Raw genomic sequence first — 22,118 nt, 5'->3', positions numbered from 1 at the left:
TATGGCATTCCAGCCATTTACGTACGTACTTTCGTATTTCTTAAGCATTGTTAACTAAGCATCCACTCGTCATGTTGACACGGATTTTACAAAAGTCATATGCCTGTTCTTCAATGCACAGCATGGATCACACTCTTCATGACTTATTAATATATAATACAGTAACGCTACTTATCGTTAATTTTATTATATATGTTTATACATTCAAATTACAACTTAAAATTTATGAATTAAATTGATAATACATGTCAGAATTCTATCTTCCCCCTGAATTAATTAAAAAATGTAAATGGTATAAAATGATAGTATTTAGCTTCATTTAGATTGATGATTTTTTTTAAAAAATTATGCGATGTAATTTATGCCCCTAAGGTTTGAATGATTGAATCCCCTTTGTCATATAAAAATCATATCAAGAAGGTATTTCTTTACAATTTTTAAGTCGTAAAATCTTTCCCAGTGTTGATGATCCCATCATATATACCTGATTGGTACTATAAAATCAGCGTAAGCTTAGCGTAGTATAATTTTATTATTATCATTATCATTATTATTATATAGTTGGCAAAAGAGATGTTATCAATTTTTCTATACACGTCAGATGTGGAGTATTTTTCTTTTTTGACCTGGATCAGATGTGGAGTAGAAGTACAGACTAACAGTTAGCTTCCCTCCATTTGTCTCGCAATGTGTGCTCGTTTTGGGCAAAATTGTAATATTCCAAAAGATGGATTGATTAATTTCCCTCAATTTTTTCCTCTCAATAATTAAAACTGCTTTCCGCTTGTGATCTCATTACAGTAAGCCTGAATCAGCCTGAAATTAATAAGTTTATTAATATCGCAAAATCAATCTTATATAATATATAAAATCTGCCAAAAAAAAAAAAGGCCCTTTCATAGGCTATGGATAAGGTATTTTACACACTAAACTCAATGCTTTTCGGATGTCTATTTAGTTAGAGGTTAGAGCTGAGAGGTAAAAGCATTACAGCTGTCAAATATTAATTAAAGAACAGTATGCTAATTAAGAATAGAAGTGTAAAAAGAAATACCTACACGCATGAATTCTTTTTCCTCTGCGCGTGTGTAGGGACTAAATATGACGGGGTAAAACACGGCCTGCAATATGATTTTACATGAAGTGGTCGCCGTCGAAGAATCGATGCTTTCCAAGTTTAACGGCATATGCAGATAACAGAGAGGGAAAAGAAACTAACAAAATGACGTACCATGAGTAGCTCAAAATCACTCTATCTTGAAATTAATCTCCAAGCGTTCTTCTTGCTCCCGCCGTCCTCGTCCAAGAATACAAATTAATGATCAGATTAGTATAATGCCATTGTAGGTAACTGAGGATGACAATGATGTACTCTCCCTTGTACTTTTCTTTCTATTGCTGATATTAATAGGTTGGCTGGGTTTATTACATTTTTTTGTTTCCTGCCACGCTTAGATCGAAGACATGAGTAAAATGAAAACAAGGGGTAGTGTAAATATTCTAACTTTATACTGCCTGCAAGGGTTAAATTTAGACACCATCATAATCCAAATCCGTAAGCTGAAAACAAACGTTATCAACCAGCGTGGTCAGTAATACTGTGCCAGCTAGTAAGCGCACGCGTGATCCGATGGGAAGCTACTTAAACCATCCCCAAAAAAAAAAAAATGTTGATGCAAGTTCTAGGAATTATGGATATATAGTTGAAGTTTTCTCAAACCGCGCCATGTACCGTGATGAATATGTAATCATATATCGAGTGTATTTACAGCATGACCAATCAACGAGGAAAGTTCAAACATACTGCCAATGGAGCCGGCCTACGGCTTCCAAACATCAGCAGAGCAAGTTTAAAATTAACAACTGAAAACTGGTAGCTGTAACTTGGTGGTTAAAAAGATACCTGAAATTTTCTGATTTCACTTTCTCAATGAAATCAGTCTCTCGAAGAGGGATAGGAATCATTATGTGTACACACAGTATTATGAGTGAGCGGCGCAAAAACAGAGCCATTGTATAACGCGTCGCTCTTGAGCCGTAGAAGCTTCCCTCTCAAGCCTCTGGCCCTCACTAACTTCTGGTACAGTGGAAGCCTGCCTGGCATAGATCCGGGAAAATCATATAGAAATGGAGCTTCCATCGAACCTGTTACCGGACGAAGCGAGCCCGGGGTGGATGAACAAAGCAGACAACGCGTGGCAGTTAACTGCAGCCACAGTGGTGGGTCTCCAGAGCATACCGGGGCTGGTCATCCTCTACGGGAGCCTCGTCAAGAAGACCTGGGCCGTTAACTCTGCCTTCATGGCCTTCTACGCCTTCGCTGCTGTTCTACTTTGCTGGGCTTCTTGGGCTTTCCGAATGTCCTTCGGTGACGAACTGGTTTGCTTCGTGGGAAAACCAGGCGTTGCGCTGGACGACAAGTTTCTGTTAGAGAAGGCGTTTCTGGGGTTGTTTCCCACCGCAACCATGGTGTTCTTTCTTCAGGGCGTGTTCGCCGGAATCACCTTGATCTTAGTAGCCGGAGCATTACTTGGTCGGATGAACTTTCGAGCTTGGATGCTGTTTGTGCCACTCTGGCTCACTTTTTCCTACACCGTCTCTGCCTTTAGCATTTGGTCCCCCAATGGGTGGCTTGCAAAGCAGGGCGTCATTGACTTCTCCGGAGGCTTTGTTATTCATCTCTCCGCCGGCGTTGCCGGCTTCACACCGCTGCTTATTGGGTATATCTTCGTCCCTCCCATCCAGCCACTTTATCTGGTTCTTAAATCGTCAGAAACTATCAGTGTTGTTTGACTTACAGTAAAATGTATACGGCGTTTGCGTTTTTAATATATAGGTGGGTGGGTCCAAGATCAATGAGGATAGGGACGCGAGTCCGCAAACACCAAACAACATGATTATGGTGCTCGCCGGAGCGGGGCTGCTGTGGATGGGGTGGAGTGGATTCAACGGCGGAGGGCCGTTCGTGGCGAGCACGGTGGCATCTCTGGCCGTCTTCAACACACACGTGTGTGCCGCCACCAGCATCATCGTCTGGGTCATCCTGGATGCCTTCTACTTGGGAAAGCCCACCGTGTTTGGCGCCGTGCAAGGCATGATCACTGGCCTTGTCTGCATCACTCCCGGCGCAGGTAATACTAATAACCACCTTACATTCTGTATATTTCCGATATTTCCTCCTTCACGCTTAAAACACTTTATTTTAATTCACCTTGCAAATAACTGCAGGAGTTGTGCAAGGATGGGCAGCCATCCTGATGGGATTGATATCCGGAAGTGTTCCCTGGTACACCATGATGATTCTCCATAACAGGGTGAGGTTCTTGAAGGATATTGATGACCCTATGGCCGTCTTCCACACACACGCCGTGGCCGGCGTTCTTGGCGGCCTTCTCACAGGTTTCTTCGCAGTTCCTAAACTCTGCCATCTCTTCTATGCGGTGCCCGATTGGGAGAAGTACATGGGCCTTGCTTATGCGCTTCAGAATGGATCTACACGTGCTGGTTTGAGACAGATGGGGATCCAGGTCGAAGCCATGGTGCTCGTGATATGCTTGAACGTGGTCATGACGAGCTTGATTTGCTTGGTGGTGAGGACCATAGTACCACTTCGAGTTGAGATAGAGGATTTGGTTGTGGGGGACAAGGCAGTCCATGGAGAGGATGCATTTGCGTTGTGGAGTGCTGAGGGCGAAAGAATTCAGAATCTAAAGCGCAATAAAGTTTTTGATGCTCAAGATTACCCATCTTTTACCCCCAAGTCAAGCAGCACAATTCAAATGGTCTGAGTCTAACGCGTCTGCATTTTGGAAAAGTGAGAATATTCATATCTAAATTAAATTCTCTTGAAATGACTGTGTTCCTTCAACCTGCATTGCTATGTTCTGGATATATGTATCAAATTCAACACGGAATCCGTTCCTTCGCTCCCAAGCAAGTACACTCTTTAATATAAGATCTTGTTTGACTTTTGTTTTGATCCTAAATATAAGACCTCGATCAATCTATTTTGTCTTTCATGTTTATATATAGTTTTTCAAGATAGTCTTTCTAACAATAATAATTTTAGCCAATACATTTAATTAGTAAGAATATTTTAGGAAAGACAACTCCTATTTATTATAAATAACTAACTTAACTTTTTTTTTTTAATTTACTCAAATTAGTCAACTAGCTCTTATAAATAGAACCTGAAGTAGTATTTAGGAATATCCTTGCGATCATGGGGAAAGAAAATAAGATTATGAAGGTATTTGAATCACTCCAAAAATGTTTTTAAAAAGTATTTTTTAAAAAAATTGAGGCAAACTCCTCTACATATCTACTTCGTATGTCGTAAAATTATTTTGAAAATCATGATTTAGTTTTTATCCAAACATTTCTATGTCAAGAGAAAATCAGATACCATTTATATGCTGTTGTCGTGTTTTCTGTTTAACAAAAGGAAAGTATTTTCCGACTGAGGCACTGCAAAAAAATGTCAAGGCATTGATGTATATGCCGAGTTAAGGGAAGAACTCATTCAACCCCATCACCACTGTCTACGGGTCAAAATGAAATTTGAATTTATAAGCGTCTGTCTCTTTTAACATTGGGTTACTGGGCATTTTTATTAATATTAGACTATTTTCAAGGAGTACAGAAAATCCTAAATTATTCATTAAAATAGTGTTGCTCTTCAAATATTAAAACGCGCAGCTTCACGTTTATAGGCGTCACATAGCTTACTCATCAGGTATTCATCAACCCAAAAAACCTATCAACCTGAGTTGGTAGTTAACTGGCAATGATGCCAACAAAGTATTGCTCTGATGGTATAAGTTCCCGCTAGATTTCTTTTAACCTTGAGTTCGAGTTCCAACACCTCTGTAGGAAGAAGAAACCATGAACTCTAAATCGAATTAGCCGATTTTTTAGGTATTTGGTAATAAGCATATATGTACTTGTTGGCATGTAAAGCCTTAAAAAATGGTGCTATGGGCTTTGATAAAAAGAAAGCAGCGGTGCCAATTATTTCACACTATTGAATTTTATGTATTAGTTGCATTATTTATATTTTTAAGGTAAAAACACTCTAAACATGAAAATAACGTGACTATTAATCGGAATCAGTTTCAATACTCATCATCTTGATATATATTTTGAACTCATTGGATCTGGACCGTTTATATTTGATTTGAACGATTCAGATTTAAAATCTTTACTTAATTATTTTTAAATAGAAAAAACTATTTTTGCAAAAATGATAGTTAATAAATTATTTTTATTTTAGATTATATACATATTAATATAATTATTTAAAATAAATAAAAAATCAAATCTAAATTATCAAAATAAAATACAGATAATTGAGATATGATGAATTGGTGAGTGCTGACACTAGCTTTGTTATTAATCAGTTGAGGACGGGGTGCCCCGGCAAAACAGTGAAAAGGGAAAAATACCATTTAGCCCTTCTTTAACTTGTAGTGGTAAGACCATATGCAAACCGGTCTTCCTTTCTTAACTACTAAGGCCTTGCGATCTCAGCATTGACTCAATCCGCGTGACGTTAAACGACCGGTGGAATTCTTATTTATTACAAGTGAACAATGAAGAAATGAAAGCGATCAATTAACAATTTAATAATTAACATTAAACTATAGGTGGATTTGGACGAATGGACGCATTTCACATGAATTTATTATTTGCTTCTGAAAATTGGAAATAGAAATAGGAATGGGAGTTAAAGCATTGAAGTCCAGACACGGAAAATACAAGACGCAGACCGTATTATTTTTAGGTTCCAAAACTTCCCAAGTCCTCCTGCTCAGCTGAGTTCAGAGTTCAGACTATCCCGTGGCAGAATGACGGACGGAGCGTTGCGTGTTCTCGACGGAATGCACATCAAAGCCGTCGATCTCTCCCTGCCGAAGCCCGACGACGTCTTCTCTGGAGCTCAGCTACTGGACATAGCCGATTCTAGAGCCTCTGATTCCCTCTTTGGTCTACCATTACCGGAATTAATTAGAGCCTCTGCTCTATTGCGTATCATCACCAGCGATGTCGACACTTTCCGGTCTTCCGAGTTCACCAAGGACAAAGCCTCCCGGATATTCAAAGACTACATCGCAGCGATCGCCGATGAACTCAAAGGTTCATATCCTTTTTGTGTGGGAAATACTGAATTCTAGTTTTGTTGTCTTAGCATATCCGATATCTGCCTCTTTTCAATCTCAATCACTCAAATAATGCACTATAATTACAACCTTTTCATTTTTCAGCGAGGTCGATTTAACTCTTGATTTCCTAGTCACCAGTGTTGAGTGGTTCGTGGGCTTTTGTACGATGTGTTTGGTACTGAACCCCTTTTAATCTGTTCGGAGTTTCCGCTGGGTAGGGAAAAATGAAGATGAATTAGGAAGATTTCAGGAACAAAAAAATGCCACTAGAAATAGCACGAGTCAAATAGGGAATTCAGAAGTCTCTTTTTGATACTTAGATCAGACTTAAAAAAAACCTGATGTGGATGATGGGCCTGAATTTCACTTTCTTACGGAAAACGTTAAGCTTCTTTAACCTTTCTTTTTCTTAAGTTCTATGATAAGTTTTGAACGATTATCAAATCTTCCGCGTTTTCCAAATTGCGCTTTCATGATCAAATAGTTCGGCGTTGATGTTTTGACAAAGGAAAAAACGCTTCATATTCATACATTGAAATTATACGTGTAGGTGATCCTCTTGTTGTATCCATCTTGGATGGTAACACTCTGCGGTTGCTTTTGGAGGACGAGGACGATTTTGCCATGTTAGCAGAAGATATTTTCACTGATTTGGACGCTGAGGATAAGGGGAAAATCAGTAAGAGTGAAATCCGTAACGCTCTTGTCCAGATGGGAGCTGAGATGGGTGTTCCTCCTTTCTCAGGTTCACTTTTTTTCTGCTTTAGGCTGCGGCGCTTGTTTTTATTATTGTTTTCTGTTTCTTCCTGTTTTAAGCTATTATACTTTATCAGGAATTTATAAGTGGCTGCAGCATCAAAGCACTAGGACCAAACTTTGGCGTTATCTTCTCCCTCCCCAGTAGATTTGTTGTCCCTTGATAATGAATTGAAATTATGCAATATATAATCATAACCACCAAAATATAGATACTCTGGGATCCGATCCGCGTACGCGTGTTAATGGAAGATGCACAATTTATTTTGTATATGCAAGAAAAATGAACCTGGTCCTTTCTCTTAGCTGATCCATATACTCATGTTTATGGTACTTGTGAACTTCATGTATGGTAGTTCTCCAAATCTGAGAAACTGACAGCTTTTAGCGTCTTGGACAGAGTTTCCTCAGCTAAACGACATACTGCGAAAACATGGAGCAGATGGAGAAGAACAACTGGGCCAGGCACAGTTTGCACAACTTCTCCAGGCCGTTCTGCAAGATCTAGCTGAGGAGCTTTCGCAAAAGAATGTCATTTTTATTCGGAACATAAAAATCATCAATGGCTCTAAGCTAAGACAGGTATCTTCTACATCCATTTGTCTTTACCCCAGTTAAATTTCATTCTTATATCTATAACATTAATCTATTCCATGGTAAGTGTTTCTTGCATATCTGAGAACTGATTTACTATTCATCTTCCGAGTCTAAAGATGACAATGTTAGCATCTGTTGCGCTCTTATCTCCTTTCTGTCTTGTACTATTCCGGTCCTAATTATAAGAGCCTGTTGACCAATTTGAGGAGATTAAGAAAGTAAGTTGAGTTAGTTATTTGTCCTAAATAGATATTATCTTTCCTAAAATATCCTTGCTAATCAAGTGTGTTGGCTAGAACTATCCTTGTTAGAAGGGCTACTTTGAAAAAAAATATATAAATATGAGAGACAAAGTGGATTGGGGTCTTATATTTAGAATCAAAATAAAAATCAAACAGGGTCTTATATTAAGGATCAGAGGTACTATAACGTAGCATTGTAAGTTTTGCTCAGTGGGATTGGTCATATCAATTCAAGGTTGGACATTGAAGTCAGAAAGGGTTTTTTCTTCTTTTTTTTTTTCAAAAAATAAAATAATAAGTAGATGCCGTCGTGCCAGTTTACGCCTATGGTTATGCATAACTGATATTGTAAACAACGATGCAGCTGTTGACCAATGAAAAGGAATTAAGCAGCATTGCAGAAAAGCTTGTGCAGGAAAAGCAGAATTCCAAGAGCGGGTCAGGGAATAAGGAAATATTAAGGAGCTTCCTTGAAAGAAATGCGAAAGAGTTGGGTTTACCACTATCTGAAGCGGACGAGGCAGTTGTTCTTCTTTATGATGATATTTTTGCTGATGTAGGTAAAGAGAAACATGAGGAATCGGATAAAGATGAGTTGGTAAGGTTGTTGAAAGAAATACTGCAGAAATTTGCGGAGCGGCTTGAATCCAGTCCAGTTTTTCAGGATTTTGCTGTATAAGGTACTCGAGTTATTGCACAGCTCTTCAGATTCATTATCGGGTGAATTTGCTGTGCTGTACGTGAGTCATTTATCTGTGCATCTAAATACACACCCGTCCCTTCTGCTGCGAAAATTTGCATTATACAGTACCTTCTATAGTGAGTTCTGTATTTGTGGATTTATGTAACATGCACATGAACTCCATTTCTTTTTTCTTTTTTACCTTCGAACTCCATATTACAATTATAGAAGAACATGCTGTTGTGATCCGAGTTTTTTTTTTTTTTATGGCTTTGAAAAAAGTCAATAGGCCTGTAGATCCAGGGCTCATCATCTCTTGTTATCCTCAAGTACTGTCTTGAGTGGGTTGGTAAAAAAGGTCATGATTTGAGGAGAGGATCGAGTGTGAAGTGTGAACATTAATCAGGGTTTAATCGCTTTTTTTTTTTTTTTAACAAAGAGAGGGCCTAAGCCTAAAACAAATTACATGTTACTCAAGTGTGGGTATAAATATTCCAAGACGTCATTTCGCTTAGCGCCCCAACATATTTGGCGCCATATATCCGTGCAGAAGTATTCATTCCTCCGACAAGGACTACTTTTCAACCAAATGAGCAACCATATTTGATGTCTTGGAAGCATATTGAATACGAAGAAACCAATCACGTCTCATAATTTCTTTTATGCGATCCCAAACTATGAAAAACACATACGTGTCTGTGAATCATTAATGAGTCTATTTACTAGTAGTTTGCAATCAGACTCAGAAGTAATACTATTCAAGTCGGGATCTCAAGGGGTAGTCATTGGCTTCAGCAACGCCCATTCTTTAGCTGATGTCTAGAATAAAAGTTTTGGAATTGTAAATTTCCGTGCTGCTATTGGGCTCGGAAACGGATACAACTATCGTCCAATGAGAGTAGCGACCTGGGTGTGGGCCGCATCAATAATAGCCAATATTGTTCGGCCCAAAAGACAAACAAGAATGGCCCAAAATAACACTAACTCAGAGGGATTAAATCCCAGGCTGTCTCTGTACCCAAAGCCCCTCAGATAAGCAGAAGCATTGATACCCTATTTAGGCCGGACCATCAGCGACGGTATTTCTGTTCCTGGCAACGTACTTCATCCAATCTTAAATATAAAAATTAATTTAACTTTTAATTTAATTTTATATATAAGATCTTAATTTATTTTGTCTCTCATATTTATCCATTTCTTCCAAAATAATCCTCATAGTAATTATATGTATTAAAGATTTCATCAAATGGTACTTCTAACTAATACAAATGATTAGCAAGAATATTATAGGAAAAATAATACCTATTTTTTACAAATAACAAACTTAACAAATTTTTTTAATCTATTCAAATTAGCCAACTAACTTTTATATTATTAAAGATTCGAGATAGTGTCTCAGTTTGACTTCCCAATTCATATTCAACAACTTGTGGATCTGCAAGTCATGAGGCTATAGCAAATCTCTAGCCTTTTATCTATCAGCATGTCTATTACCAAGGAAGGAACATGTGGGGCTGGGATAAATACATCATAGCATGCTATCGTTCTCGAAGTCTGATTTTGTGATGCCTTTGAGAGAATTGAACATTTCACATTCGCATGCCAGTAACCGTGAATCCAATTTGCCACGAAGCCACTTTCATTCAGGGAAGGACCTCGTGACTGAAAAGTCTACACGTTATGCATTCATCTAAACGAAGAAAGAAACACGTTATGCATGTGAATGCCCGTCGTCGTATCCTCCGCCCTGTTGCCCTCGCTTTTATATTACTATTATTGTTATTGATTATTGATGATTATACCAAAGCTTAGGAGATTGCACGTGACTTGGAATAGAATTACCAGACGGATCAACATCCTCCACCAGTGCCGTAACCTTTCCCCATCAACGTACCTATATTGCCCCTCTCATAACACGTCTTTCTCATTTCGGGCTCTCCTCACGAAGCCATGTTTCCTTATTTCCGAGTTGTAATTACTGCACCAAATAAACAATAAATACAAATAATAACTACTCTGGCATTTTAAAATGATTGTTATAATGGCTGGTACAGTTAAAAGTAAAAAAATAAATAAATAAATTTGTATGGATAAAGTTAAGGCAGTAACTAGTAATTACTGACCACGTTATCCCAATTAGTTGTGTGTGTTTGGCGAGACGCTCTGCCCGTCCAAATCAGATGTCCCAATGTTGCAAAACGCACCAAACAAGTTCAAATTTGCCCCACAAAGTTTAACTTTCGAACTTTTGAGTCATACAGGAATTAGGCAGAATATCAAGCAGCAGCGACCTACTTTTGATAGATCACCATTTAAATAAGCGATGGCATGGGCAAAGGCTTCATGATTAACGAGAAGGAAGTATATAATCCTTATCTTATAAACCGATCATAAAGATAAACAGAACTTTGAACTTCTGGCACAGTAAAACAGCCCCAGAAAGCAAGTAATGGGCTTAGCAAATTACAACGAAACCCGCCACAACCTTCCTGAATCCTTACTTCCCTCCTACACACCAACAAACCTCAGACAAAGAAATCCTCAATAGCTAATGAACACCACCGATGACAACATGAATGCTGACTCTTCAATTAAAACAAATACACGTGTAGCCGACCACTGCATAGCCACTTCATTCTTTGCCGTCAGCAGCCCGAAGTGATCCCAGCTGAACCGGAGCTTGAGTTTGAACCACTTTGGATGACCCATAGGATGCAATATCAACACCCTGAGCCTTCTCTTTCTCAATCTGCTCCTTAATCCAGAAGTACGTTATTCTCAGCCCATCCTACCAGATGAAAAGTAAGATCACTGTAAGTACGCACAGAATAAAGCTGACGCTTAACCACATCAAAACTTCTAGAAAATTAAGAGAAGAAAGATGATACAAGGCTGAGGTCAACTGAAAAGAAGTGAAAGTGAGAGGATCACTTTCTTTCTTCTGAATATACCTTCAACTTCATAGTTGGAGCCCATCCAAGTTTCTCTTTGATCAGAGTGTTGTCTGAGTTACGACCGCGGACACCCTCTGGGCCAGGAATGTGGTGAATAGGAATATTCTTGTCCTCGAAGCTAAGAACAATCTCAGCCATCTCATTCATGCTCACCATCTCATCACTCCCAATGTTTACTGGCTCACGGAAATCTGATTTAGTCAATCTAAACACAAATAATGGACCAAAATGGTAAGTCTTGTAAATAAGAAAACCTCACAAAAAAAAAACAAGAAGAAGAATTAAAAGAAGGCAGGAAAAAAAACAAAAAGAAAAATGCTTACGTATCACTGCAAAACACTTTGCTTGTTTTTCCCAAAAAAATCAGGCAAAAAAAAAAAAAAGGATTTTCCCATAAGAAAAATGAAGTAAAACACAAGCACGTCAGGAGTAGAAAATTCTTGGCGAAGAATTCAGTACAAAGGGGTTCCTTCAATTAATAATGTTTCTCTTTAAATGCCCCAATTTTGAAAAAACTCAGTTTCACTAGGAAACCTACTTACAAAGTTATAGATTTTCAGTATCAAAAAATTTTGACATTAGTATCTAACTGTGAAATATATTTACGTCAGTAAATAAACATTAACGTTCATAATTATTCTAAATATAATCAGCTGGCTCCATTTTATTTTTTGATACAAGGGCTATCTGATGATCTGGGAGAGCAGAAAAGGGAGATGGGCCAATGCGCGAGTTGTCACAATTGAACTCTATTCGTTGGTTCCCAAGGGAATTTGGGTGCAGGTTGAGCTAAGGCTCATTGCTAGGCTTCATCCTTATTCACAGATGTGGCAAGTCCAGAAATTAACTTTTCAACTCGGGGAACCCCCACAAAGATTATCTGCATGATTCACAGAATCAGTTAAGACTAACCTAAGTACACCTTCAACGCACTCATCAATGAAGGTGAAGGATCTTGTTTGCAATCCATCTCCCCACATCTCAAACTTGTCGGCGGAAGTGAGGGCCTTTCGGCAGAAAGCTGCAGGAGCCTTCTCCCTTCCACCTGTGTGAAGGAACAACAAAGTCACAAAATTGGCAAATCAACAACGCTGCAATTCATATTTTCCGAATTATAACCCCATTTAGAGAGGGCAATAACTCCAAATTTGCAATTAAGAGAAGAGAATACCTTTCCATGTCCCAAAAGGACCATAAATATTATGGAACCTACCAACACGGCACTCAATTCCAAAATCCTTGTTATAATGTTTACATAGCTCCTCTGTTGCAAGCTTCTCCAGCCCATATGCATCTTGTGGCTAACACATATCATTAAATTAGCCACGTGAGTTCTAACCTTAATGGGCAAATCAAGAAGAAGCAGAAATGATCTGATTAGAAAAATCACCAACAGACCTCAGCAGGCCAGGCATCAGACTCCTTCAAGCTCACATTAGTTTCCAGTTGTTTAAATTCAGGGTAGATACAAGCACTAGAGGCATAGAAAAACCTGAAAATACATTCATGGCATGTGACGTGTATTAGTAAAAAGGCATAAACTCAAAGCACAAATTGAGCAAATTCAAGATGGCTAACCTCTTGACCCCGTTAATCCTGGCTGCCTCAAGCATGTTAAAGCTAATCATTGTATTGTTGTACATGATAACAGAATGATTGGACTGGATAAAGCCCATTCCACCCATATCAGCAGCAAGGTTGAAAACATGGTCAACATCCTTCGTAACCTTTAGACAGTTCTCCATGACTCTGAGATCAACAAGATGGAATTCTTGGCAAAACATGTCTTCGGTCATGTGCTCATTTTTCTTCCAATCAGAGGCTATGATGTAATGACCCTCGGTTTTCAGGCGCCGTGCTATGTGAGAGGCAATAAAACCGCCAGCACCAGTGATGGAAATCCGAAGCTTCTCTGAAGGCCAGTAAGGCTCTCTCTCGAGGTTCTCATAGGTGTAGGCACCGTAGTCAGTTTTTCCGGTACTTCCCATTCTGCAGCATTGAATTAGTCATGCAAGGACTGATTGATAGAAACTCACTTCACAAACATTATGTCACACTTCGGACACAACCGAGTTTCAACGAGGAAAACATCAATCAGTTATAGAACAAAGTTGAGTAACACGCAAAATTCGGGAAAAAAAAAAAGAACGCTGCGAAAGCAAAATTAGCAACGAGAAAAACATTATAATGGGATTAGAAAAAGGCGAACACGGGAAAGCAGCTAACTCGCTCGAGTAGGCAATTTTCCCCCTCCACATGTTAGAAATACGAAAAGCACTCATCGACGGATAACAGTACTCAAATCAGTTTCTTCAAAAAAGAAAGAACAATGAAAGCATAGCTGCCAGAATGTTCGATTGAAGCAGAGGATTAGCACACCATACAAAATGGCCTAGTGAGGGAGATGCAGAAGCCTATGAGAGAGGACACCAAAAATGACGCAAGTGACAGAAACGATTGAGACCATACACATGAAATGAAACAGTAAGGCAGTTAACAAGAGTGGTATGCTAATAAATAAAAGCTCAAACCCTAAATTTGAAGAATGGAATAAGCAACGGCTAAAAAAATGCAGATAACAAGAACGCCGCAAAGGAGACAGAGGAATTGCATGAAAGAATGAAAAAGGAATTGAAGGACAAACCTGAGGAAAGGTGAATTGAAGGCAGCAACGAACTAGAGAAGAAGAGAGACGGCAACCTGAAGGTGGTGAGAAGCCATGGGGGGAAGGAGCTATATATAGACTGGATACAGAGCGAGGCAGGAAAACCACTCATTTATTACCTGCTCACGTGAACCGATCGCCGAGAGAGGAACGTACACACACAGACACCCAGACGCCACAATATTTCCTTCTTAGCACCGCGCAATAAAGATATAATTACATTTTAAAAGATGATAATAAAAGGAATATCCGAATTCAAATACTCACATTGATGGCAGAGTTTTTATTTTTATTTGAACATTTATAAAAAAATGCTTTAGTGTCATATTTTAATGAAATTTTTATAAGGAGGGTTATCAATACTTTTATGTTTAAAGTGAATTAAATTAAATTATCAGATATAAGTGGCTTTTCTTTCAAATAAAGAAAATACCAATACGTTGGCTAAAGAAAAGAAGATTCCAATACAGGTAGTCATGCAATTTTTTCGAAGATTAATTTCCCTCAAATGTGAAGTGCTTTTTTTTTTTATAAAAAAAAAGTTTATTAACTATAAGTCCAGCACCGTCCTGTGCCCAGATTAGTCAAGGCATGAAAGTTACCCCCACTAATACGAGTATTAAGAAACGAAAGTAGTATAGCATTCAATAAACTAATTTGAGAAAATGATTAATATTATAAAAAATGAATTAATTTATTATATTTAAAACTAAATTCAACCTAGCTACCTTTCATCTTAAGATTTAAGAATACGAGGGGGCAAGATGTTTGTTTTATCATTACACGTTACGGTAAATGTACTACCTCCATTTGATAATATAAAAATTAGTTAGAGATTTAGGGCTTGTTTAGTTTTTTTATTTTGAAAACAATTTTTTGTTTTTAAAAACAAAAAAACTCGTTTAGTGATTTGTTTTTAATCGATTGTTTTAAAAATAAAAAAACCAAAACAACTTTTATCTGTTTTTTTTTGTGTTTTTTATTTTTTGCTTTGAAAAATTTTAAGAAACTTTCTTTTCTTCTCACTTACTATTCAACACTTATTATTATCAAAAACAACTATCACCTACCAAGTATAGTTCTTTATGGTTTTTTTTTCCAAACATGATTTTTTAAAATTATTACCCAAAATTTTTTTTATTTTTTGTTTTTAAAACTTATTCTAAAAAACAATTTTATAAAATTATTCTGAGAACAAGAAAACAAAGAACAAAAACAAACAGGCCCTGAATTTTTATCCTAAATATAAAATTTCAATATATTTTATCTTAAATATTTATCCATTTATCCATAAATATAACTCTAATATACATGATTAATAAGAATATTTTAGGGGAAAAAAAAAGTAACAATAATTTATTATATCAATTATAGTTTTGTAAATTAATTATCTAACTCTTAAATTAAAAAATCTAGTATATTTAAAAGGAAAAATTATATTGGAGCTACCTATATGTTCTCTCAATTTTTAATTGGGTACTTATATTTTTTTCTTAATTAAATCATTTAATTTTACTTTTTTAGTAATATTAACTCTTCTAACGTCCCTTTATGAGTATTATTAGTTTCTCACTAATAAAAAATATATATAGGTATCAAATTCAAAATTGAGAAAAAGTATAGGTTTTTTTAATAGGGTTTTTCTATTTAAAACGATAATCGGTGTTGAAGAAAAGAAAAGAGAAATGAAGAAGAGCAATGGGGCGCTATTCTGGTATTGTAGTGCGCATGGAAAATTTTAAAGAAAACACAGAAGCTTTTGAAAAATGTGGAATTTGGCATGCTGGTTTTAAAAGTATCCTTGGCAGAGACAGGGAGAAAGGGAAGGAGGGAGGAAAGTACCCGGAAGCTGCGTTGCTTGGCCCAATCGCAGGCAGCCCCTCCGCCTTTGGCTGCCTTCCACCTTCTTTTGCAAATTTACTTGTCGTGATGACCCCTTCCTCCATAATTTCCATTGCCCTGCGACGATTATGTTCTTCAACCCTGCTGAGGGTTTTGTCGGCTCTCCCCAGAGATGGCCAATGGCCGATACAGGACACAAATTGAGAAGGAGGGCGAGGCTGTTGATAAATGGAATTGTAGAGGGTATTGTGGTCATCCAAGTTTTGCTCTCCTGGGAGTGGGTTTTGCCGGCGCAGGATCCTTTCACCATACTATTGTTGCCAAGCCTCGCATAAATACAACTGCGCATTACGTCATGTAATAACTTTTTTTTTTTTGGGGCCCATACAGGATTACAATTCCTGCCGGTTTAAAAAATTTGTAAGCATTTAAATTCATTTTAGCTGAAGGCATGCGTTCAAACCACGAAGCTTCTTCCAAGCTGATGAACAAACTAATGATTATATGAGAATGAAGTAAAATCATATTGTTCCTTGGATTTTTTTTTTTTTTTGGGTTTTAAGGGAAGCGTGAGCCTTTAATCGCTGTGTATTGTTGGGTGTTCTGAGATACATTTTATGAGAGAGCAAGTGAGTCAGGTGAAATGGCGTAATCGCATTTGGGTCAAAGCCTGTGAGTGAATGGAGAGATGGCCGATGGGCAGTGAAATGGGCCGAAATTATATCCAATAAGAATGAAGAAGACACGTGTGAGGATGAGGGAGAGTTACGAAGCAGCAGAAGGGCCCAAAACGGGGGCGGAGGGATCACCAAACGGATAGGCAGGGATGCAAGTGGGAGACTGCGACGTGACATTGATAAGTCATTTACTGCGCCTGCTTCTACCTTTTGGGGACACGGATGAGTCATTTTGATATTCTTCGCCACTAATCCTCCATCTCCACTTGCCCCTCCGCCCAATGAATCCTCATACGCTTCGCCTTTTTTGCGCCTTTTCAACTCACAAGCGAGATCCAACCTCGGAGTTTCAACCGGGTTATGAAAAGATTTAAGCATCGAATCCCCATATTCTTAAACACCGTCACGATTTCAAGCCTAAATTTTGGTTGTTTTAAACTTCAATCCAGAATAATTCAATCAATATAGCTTCTTAGTTCAGAACAATTATGTGGTTTTCTTTATTCAAAAGAATACAATTCCTATAATTCTTTTTAATTCAACAAATTACCATGGCTGAGTAGCTGTAACTCGGAAAGCCCTGATGATTCTAATTCTAGTCGCGGGATCCGATATGTCGGCCTGCTCTCCGACAGCAAATCCGATTCCAATCTTTTGGGCCAAACGGTAAGTCCGACCTGCAACTAACAGGGCTTTAACCGGAATGACCACGTGGGCCCATAGTCCACCAGCCATGTTTATCCATTATCCTTACTTGTTCCGATTGAATTTATACGCCAAGTATTTCGTTTTGGAGCCACGTCATTTTACCACCGCCTTGTTTTGAAAATTCCGCCGCATATATAGTGTGTATAAATATATAAATATAATAACTCGGATCTCATTCGATTTTAAGAATCTCGAAAATTTAGGGGGCAAAATAACATTTTCGCGCGTGAACCCCATCAAATCCTGTTCTGTTATGCCCTGTCCGAATCTGAAATATAGGGATCCTGCACCAACGACCTTTTTTCACTCCATGATGACCTCAGCGGTTCCCTTGCTTTTTCTCCATTTTCCCCATTTTTCTACTCCACAAATTATTACATCTTGTATCCGTCACTGGCATTATTTATTTTCACTACATCCGAAGGGGATCATGAAAACGAACTGGGATATTGTACTATAAATAATAATGACACTCCTTGCAGATTTTATATCGACTATTCATGTATCATTATCAATTTTCCAAGACAAAGAGATGAAATTGGATTTGTCGTGTGGAGATGAAGAGAAGGTGTGAAGGCGGACATGTCTGGGAAAAAATTCATGTCATGGCACCGTTAATGTTGAAACGTGAGTACAAACTATTCCAAAGATGCAAATGGCCAATTTGGGGAAAGAAAAAAGTGGATAATGGTCCATTTTGAAATTGAAAGGCGATATCGATTAAATTCACAAAGTGCAGACTGGATAAGAATGAAGAAAATAAAGGGAAACAAAATCGGACCCATCCTCCATTTTCAAATAATAAATTTCTTTGATGACGGCATACAATATAAAATCCGATCCCATCTGAATTCCTTTATTTTCGCAGGATAAATTAAAAAGTAAAAGTTCCACTTCATGCATGTTTTTTAATTTCTTCGTATCCGGGTCAATTCCTGTCTAATGCGATAACGTTAACACGAGAAAATGAGAGGATGTGTTCTCGATCGGATCGTACAGATACGATCCCACACGCTTTTATCGTCTTGACGATCTAGAAAATCTTTTATATTTCCCGGGCTTCTCACTTACCGTATCCGTAATGAATATTATTACTTGTTGATCCGCATTAATTACATGCACTGGGTCCTCTCATTTGCTCTCATTGGGACAGGATCAGACAGCCATCCAATCTCAGAAGCGAAGCGGGAAACAATATGGATAGAGTGCTTTCAGTGGAGGAAATTTCTGAACAGTTTTGGTCGCCGCCGGTATCCACCGTAAAGGATGAATCCTCCTCCGGGATGAATCGCAGTGCTTCCGAGTGGGCCTTCCAGCGATTTCTCCAAGAAGCTTCTGCTTCCCATGCTCCTCGCCCTTCTCCTTCCTCCCGTCCTGACAAAAACGACGAGCCTAATCTTGAGATTAAGGAGCAGCCCAAACCCAGACAGGACCTCACGGCGCCATCCATTCCCAAGAATGCTGCTGGCTTTCCCAATGCACCTTCTCCAAGCGTCCCTGTCGATTCTGAGCAGTACCAGGCTATCCTTAAGAGCAAACTCAATCTCGCTTGCGCTGCGGTCGCCTTGACTCGGGTACTTCTTTTCGTGACACCTCTTATTTTAGAATTTACATTGCTGGGAGACTTGGCAAACGTAATAAAAATATATGCGGCGACCGATAACACATGTGTTGTTAGTTTCTGTACTGTTTATTGATTTCTGAAAACCATTAGTGATATTATTTCTTTCCCGACTTTATAAAATGGCTACTTCTGGCCGAAAAAAAAAATTATAAAATGGCCGGATAGGCCGGATTTTTAACGTAGTCGGTGACGTGATCCGGTTTGTTGGCTTTAAGGGTGCGAAGTATTAGAAATTTGAGATTCAGAATGGCGTGTTTTCTGTCTCTCCTTCAAGCCCCTGCCCTTGTTGCTTTCTGTAGCTCGTTGAGATTCATATCAAAACGAATAGTCCAGAACTGGACTCATTTATTGTTACGTTTTGGGCCAAATCATTAGAAGGTTACGGTTTTTATGGAAGTGAGACTAAATTAAAAGGCAAATGGAGACTCCAGTACCTTTGGCGGGCAACACAAATTGTGCCGATAGAAGCAAAGTCCGCTCTATTTGGAGGGTTGCTTTTAAAGTCAGCTGTCCGTCGGACTTACGAAGGCACAAGTTTGAAGATTGTTACTGACATATCGACTCGTATTTCCCTTCCTATGCACAGTGATTCAGATTATAGTTTTTAAATGCGGTCATTTCTCAAGCTCCTACCAAGGCTGAGTATTAGAAGAATTGGGCTTTTAATGGTATCATATTTTCAACTTTGGGACCAAAAGGAGCTGTAGCTTTTGCGGTTATAATTTATGTTCAACATCTCTCTTTTTCCTTGGTATTCTGCGTAATTTCTGTTCTTCTTATATGCTGTATAACATTAAGCGCTTTGTATTTTACTGCATGGTTGTAGTAGCACTTATTCTTTTGTGCTCTTCCCTCTATGTCACGCCAACTCTCAATATGCTTGCAATTTTTTGCGGCTCACTGGACTGATTCTACTATCTGAAATTGATCGTAGCTTCATGTATGTTCGGCTTCAATGATTTTCTTAATAATTTTTCAGATGTGTAATTTAAAAATTCTCATATGGTCTAACAGTGGTTACTGTTTCCCCATTCCATCTTTGTTTCTTTCTTTCGTTATTTTTATATATATAAACCTTTTGGAATTTAGCTGTGTCTCATGCTGTTTTCTGCTCATGGCAGCAGGGTTCCTTAGCCAAGTCCCAAGATCCAGCCACTTTACCTAATGGCGTATCAAAGGCCAATAAAACTTCTCAAGCTGGATCTCCTGCTACCTTAGAAGGTTTGAATCTTTAATGCTTGCAGACATATTTATGAAAGTTAGTGCAGATGTAGGTATTGGTGTGTGAATAATATACAGTGAACAAGATGGATGGCATTTATTTATATCCCATGTGTTAAGAAGCTTGATGCATATTATGCTTAGTGAATAATTATGTCAATTATAGCTGCCATTGTATGACCTTGTAGGACATGATCCATCTAACATACCCGATAAAGATGCGAAGGGACCAGTTGCAATTCCTTCATTACCTGCCGTTCAAAAGAAACTGGCGATTGCAACCAAGCCAACAACCAGTGGATCATCGAGGGATCTGTCTGATGATGAGGAGGTTGAAGTGGAGACTGAAAATATGGAACCTGCAGATGCAAAACGAGTAAGGAGGTACACTAATTTTGGCTGCATACAATGAGTTTGTTTCTGGTCATGTTCAATCTTTTAGTGTATGTCTGTATATGCTCTCAGGAACCAGTTCCAATGTGAATGTGGCTTGTGTGTGAATTAGAATTTTTTGAAACTTCACAGATTCATAGACTTTCCTTCTGAATAAATTATGCGATTGGCCTGCCAGACAGAAATTGTATCTAGTGCATCCAACAATGTGGGACCGAATAACTTCTCATGTTGCTGTTAAAGCTGCATGAATGTAGAAAGAAGAATATGTAAAATATTTTATTAAACGGTTCTTCATTTAGTGAGGGAAGAATTACGCTATGCGATTATTTGATGCCTAATGGTATCAGTATCACAGGATGCTTTCCAATAGGGAGTCGGCCAGACGCTCGAGAAGAAGAAAGCAGGCTCATATAACTGAGCTTGAAACACAGGTCGTATGATCTCTTTTAAGCTCCCATCCCTCTCAATTACTCTCTCCCCATGTGGGCTTCTTTCCAATTGAGTCGTCTCTATTTTCTGACCTAATTTTGCACTTTAGGTTGCTCAATTAAAAGTAGAAAATTCATCATTGTTAAAGCGTCTTGCTGACATAAGCCAGAAGTACAATGAAACTGCTGTTGACAACAGAGTCTTGAAAGCTGACGTCGAAACATTAAGAGCAAAGGTAAGCGGCTTGGAAGCGTTCTTTCAGTTGTATTTGTTTTGGCATTAAGAAAATCCTTATGTAGCAAACATACTAGCTCTTGCTAAAAGTTGCTGTTTCTGCTGGATGTCATATTCAGGTAAAGATGGCCGAAGAGACCGTGAAAAGAATAACTGGGTTAAACCCAATGTTCAGTGCCATGTCTGAGATATCATCGATGGGTATGGCATCATTTGATGGAAGTCCTTCCGACGCATCAGATGCAGCTGTACCTGTGCAAGATGACGCTAACCATCACTTCTATCAACTCACTTCTAATAATTCTTTGTCCGGGCCTGATTCAAGAGTCAACAATGGAGTTGGAGATATTTCTTCCATGGAAAATGTGCAGCAGAACCCCGCGGCAATGGCAACTGGAAACAAGATGGGGAGAACAGGTTCCCTGCAGCGGGTGGCTAGCTTGGAACATCTTCAGAAGCGCATCCGTGGAGGTGGTGCAGATTCTTGTAGTCGGCCCTGCAATGGAGAGCAGTAATAAAAAAGAGCAGCCATAAAAAGGAGCATGGCTAGAGAAGTTCTGAAGCATTTATTTCGGTTGTAAAGGATGGCCTATTCATCTTGATTATGTTGTAAATCAATTTGATATGCTCAGCAAACTTGTAAATTATGCCCCATTCGTCTTACTTTGCAACCCATCAATTGCCAAATGTAATTACTTATCTTCGGATCGGTCTTTTTTATTTTTTATTTTTTCCCCCACTCGCATTCGGATTACTCACTAGTCACTAGTCATTCACTCATTTGCGTATATTTTTTATTAAAAATTAGTTGTAGGATCATTTTCTAATTACTTTCTAATTACTGTATTAATATTTACAAGGGAAAAAAGTTTTTACGAAAGGGAGAATTTTGATATCAGTATTATAATTGTTTTTAATCTTTTTTTTTTT

The 22,118-nt window shown here is 38.3% G+C and overlaps 3 protein-coding genes and 1 pseudogene across 5 annotated transcripts; 3 read left to right on the top strand and 1 right to left on the bottom strand.

Moving 5' to 3' along the window:
- Positions 1–1,743: 1,743 nt before the first annotated feature.
- Positions 1,744–3,788, top strand: LOC114746289 (ammonium transporter 3 member 3-like; annotated as a pseudogene).
- A 1,951-nt stretch (positions 3,789–5,739) lies between these two features.
- On the top strand, positions 5,740–8,750 carry LOC114746288 (uncharacterized). The gene is made up of 4 exons (XM_028934516.1): positions 5,740–6,135; positions 6,712–6,906; positions 7,318–7,499; positions 8,121–8,750. Exons 1-4 carry the CDS (start codon positions 5,847–5,849, stop codon positions 8,433–8,435), a joined length of 981 nt encoding a protein of 326 aa, XP_028790349.1. The 5' UTR covers positions 5,740–5,846; the 3' UTR covers positions 8,436–8,750.
- Positions 8,751–10,782: 2,032 nt separating this feature from the next.
- On the bottom strand, positions 10,783–14,149 carry LOC114746243 (GDP-mannose 3,5-epimerase 1). Its single transcript, XM_028934472.1, has 7 exons — positions 14,037–14,149; positions 12,971–13,383; positions 12,791–12,884; positions 12,564–12,693; positions 12,305–12,437; positions 11,390–11,597; positions 10,783–11,226 (listed from the first exon to the last, which is right to left on the bottom strand). Exons 2-7 carry the CDS (start codon positions 13,378–13,380, stop codon positions 11,071–11,073), a joined length of 1,131 nt encoding a protein of 376 aa, XP_028790305.1. The 5' UTR covers positions 13,381–13,383; positions 14,037–14,149; the 3' UTR covers positions 10,783–11,070.
- Positions 14,150–16,526: 2,377 nt separating this feature from the next.
- Positions 16,527–21,901, top strand: LOC114746241 (light-inducible protein CPRF2). Of its 3 annotated transcripts, XM_028934470.1 has the most exons (7): positions 16,527–16,532; positions 18,470–18,858; positions 20,030–20,129; positions 20,318–20,513; positions 20,881–20,956; positions 21,064–21,189; positions 21,308–21,901. In XM_028934470.1, the coding sequence occupies exons 2-7, from the start codon at positions 18,481–18,483 to the stop codon at positions 21,701–21,703; spliced, it is 1,272 nt and encodes a 423-aa protein (XP_028790303.1). In that variant the 5' UTR covers positions 16,527–16,532; positions 18,470–18,480; the 3' UTR covers positions 21,704–21,901. The 3 variants fall into 3 exon arrangements, with proteins under 3 accessions (XP_028790303.1, XP_028790304.1, XP_028790302.1); XM_028934471.1 differs by lacking the exon at positions 16,527–16,532 and having other exon boundaries at positions 18,272–18,858; positions 20,033–20,129; XM_028934469.1 differs by lacking the exon at positions 16,527–16,532 and having other exon boundaries at positions 18,272–18,858.
- The last annotated feature ends 217 nt before the right edge of the window (positions 21,902–22,118 follow it).

This window comes from Neltuma alba, unplaced genomic scaffold, assembly GCF_004799145.2.
Source record: "Neltuma alba isolate B1F8T4 unplaced genomic scaffold, ASM479914v2 tig00004928_pilon, whole genome shotgun sequence".
NCBI lineage: Eukaryota > Viridiplantae > Streptophyta > Magnoliopsida > Fabales > Fabaceae > Neltuma > Neltuma alba.
Note: the sequence above shows the minus strand (reverse complement) of the source record. Positions and strands in the feature narration are given on the sequence as shown.

What these genes read in the sequence shown, in the direction of transcription:
- LOC114746243 (XM_028934472.1), bottom strand. Translation starts at nt 13,380, where the DNA reads ATGGGAAGTACCGGAAAAACTGACTACGGTGCCTACACCTATGAGAAC. An exon ending in TGCGTTGAAGGTGTACTTAG is followed by an intron (nt 11,598 to 12,304) that starts GTTAGTCTTAAC and finishes ATTTGTGTTTAG; the next exon opens with ATTGACTAAATCAGATTTCC. An exon ending in CTCCAACTATGAAGTTGAAG is followed by an intron (nt 11,227 to 11,389) that starts GTATATTCAGAA and finishes TTCATCTGGTAG; the next exon opens with GATGGGCTGAGAATAACGTA.
- LOC114746241 (XM_028934470.1), top strand. Translation starts at nt 18,481, where the DNA reads ATGGATAGAGTGCTTTCAGTGGAGGAAATTTCTGAACAGTTTTGGTCG. An exon ending in ATCTCCTGCTACCTTAGAAG is followed by an intron (nt 20,130 to 20,317) that starts GTTTGAATCTTT and finishes ATGACCTTGTAG; the next exon opens with GACATGATCCATCTAACATA. An exon ending in TAACTGAGCTTGAAACACAG is followed by an intron (nt 20,957 to 21,063) that starts GTCGTATGATCT and finishes TTTGCACTTTAG; the next exon opens with GTTGCTCAATTAAAAGTAGA.
- LOC114746288 (XM_028934516.1), top strand. Translation starts at nt 5,847, where the DNA reads ATGACGGACGGAGCGTTGCGTGTTCTCGACGGAATGCACATCAAAGCC. An exon ending in GATCGCCGATGAACTCAAAG is followed by an intron (nt 6,136 to 6,711) that starts GTTCATATCCTT and finishes TTATACGTGTAG; the next exon opens with GTGATCCTCTTGTTGTATCC. An exon ending in ATGGCTCTAAGCTAAGACAG is followed by an intron (nt 7,500 to 8,120) that starts GTATCTTCTACA and finishes ACAACGATGCAG; the next exon opens with CTGTTGACCAATGAAAAGGA.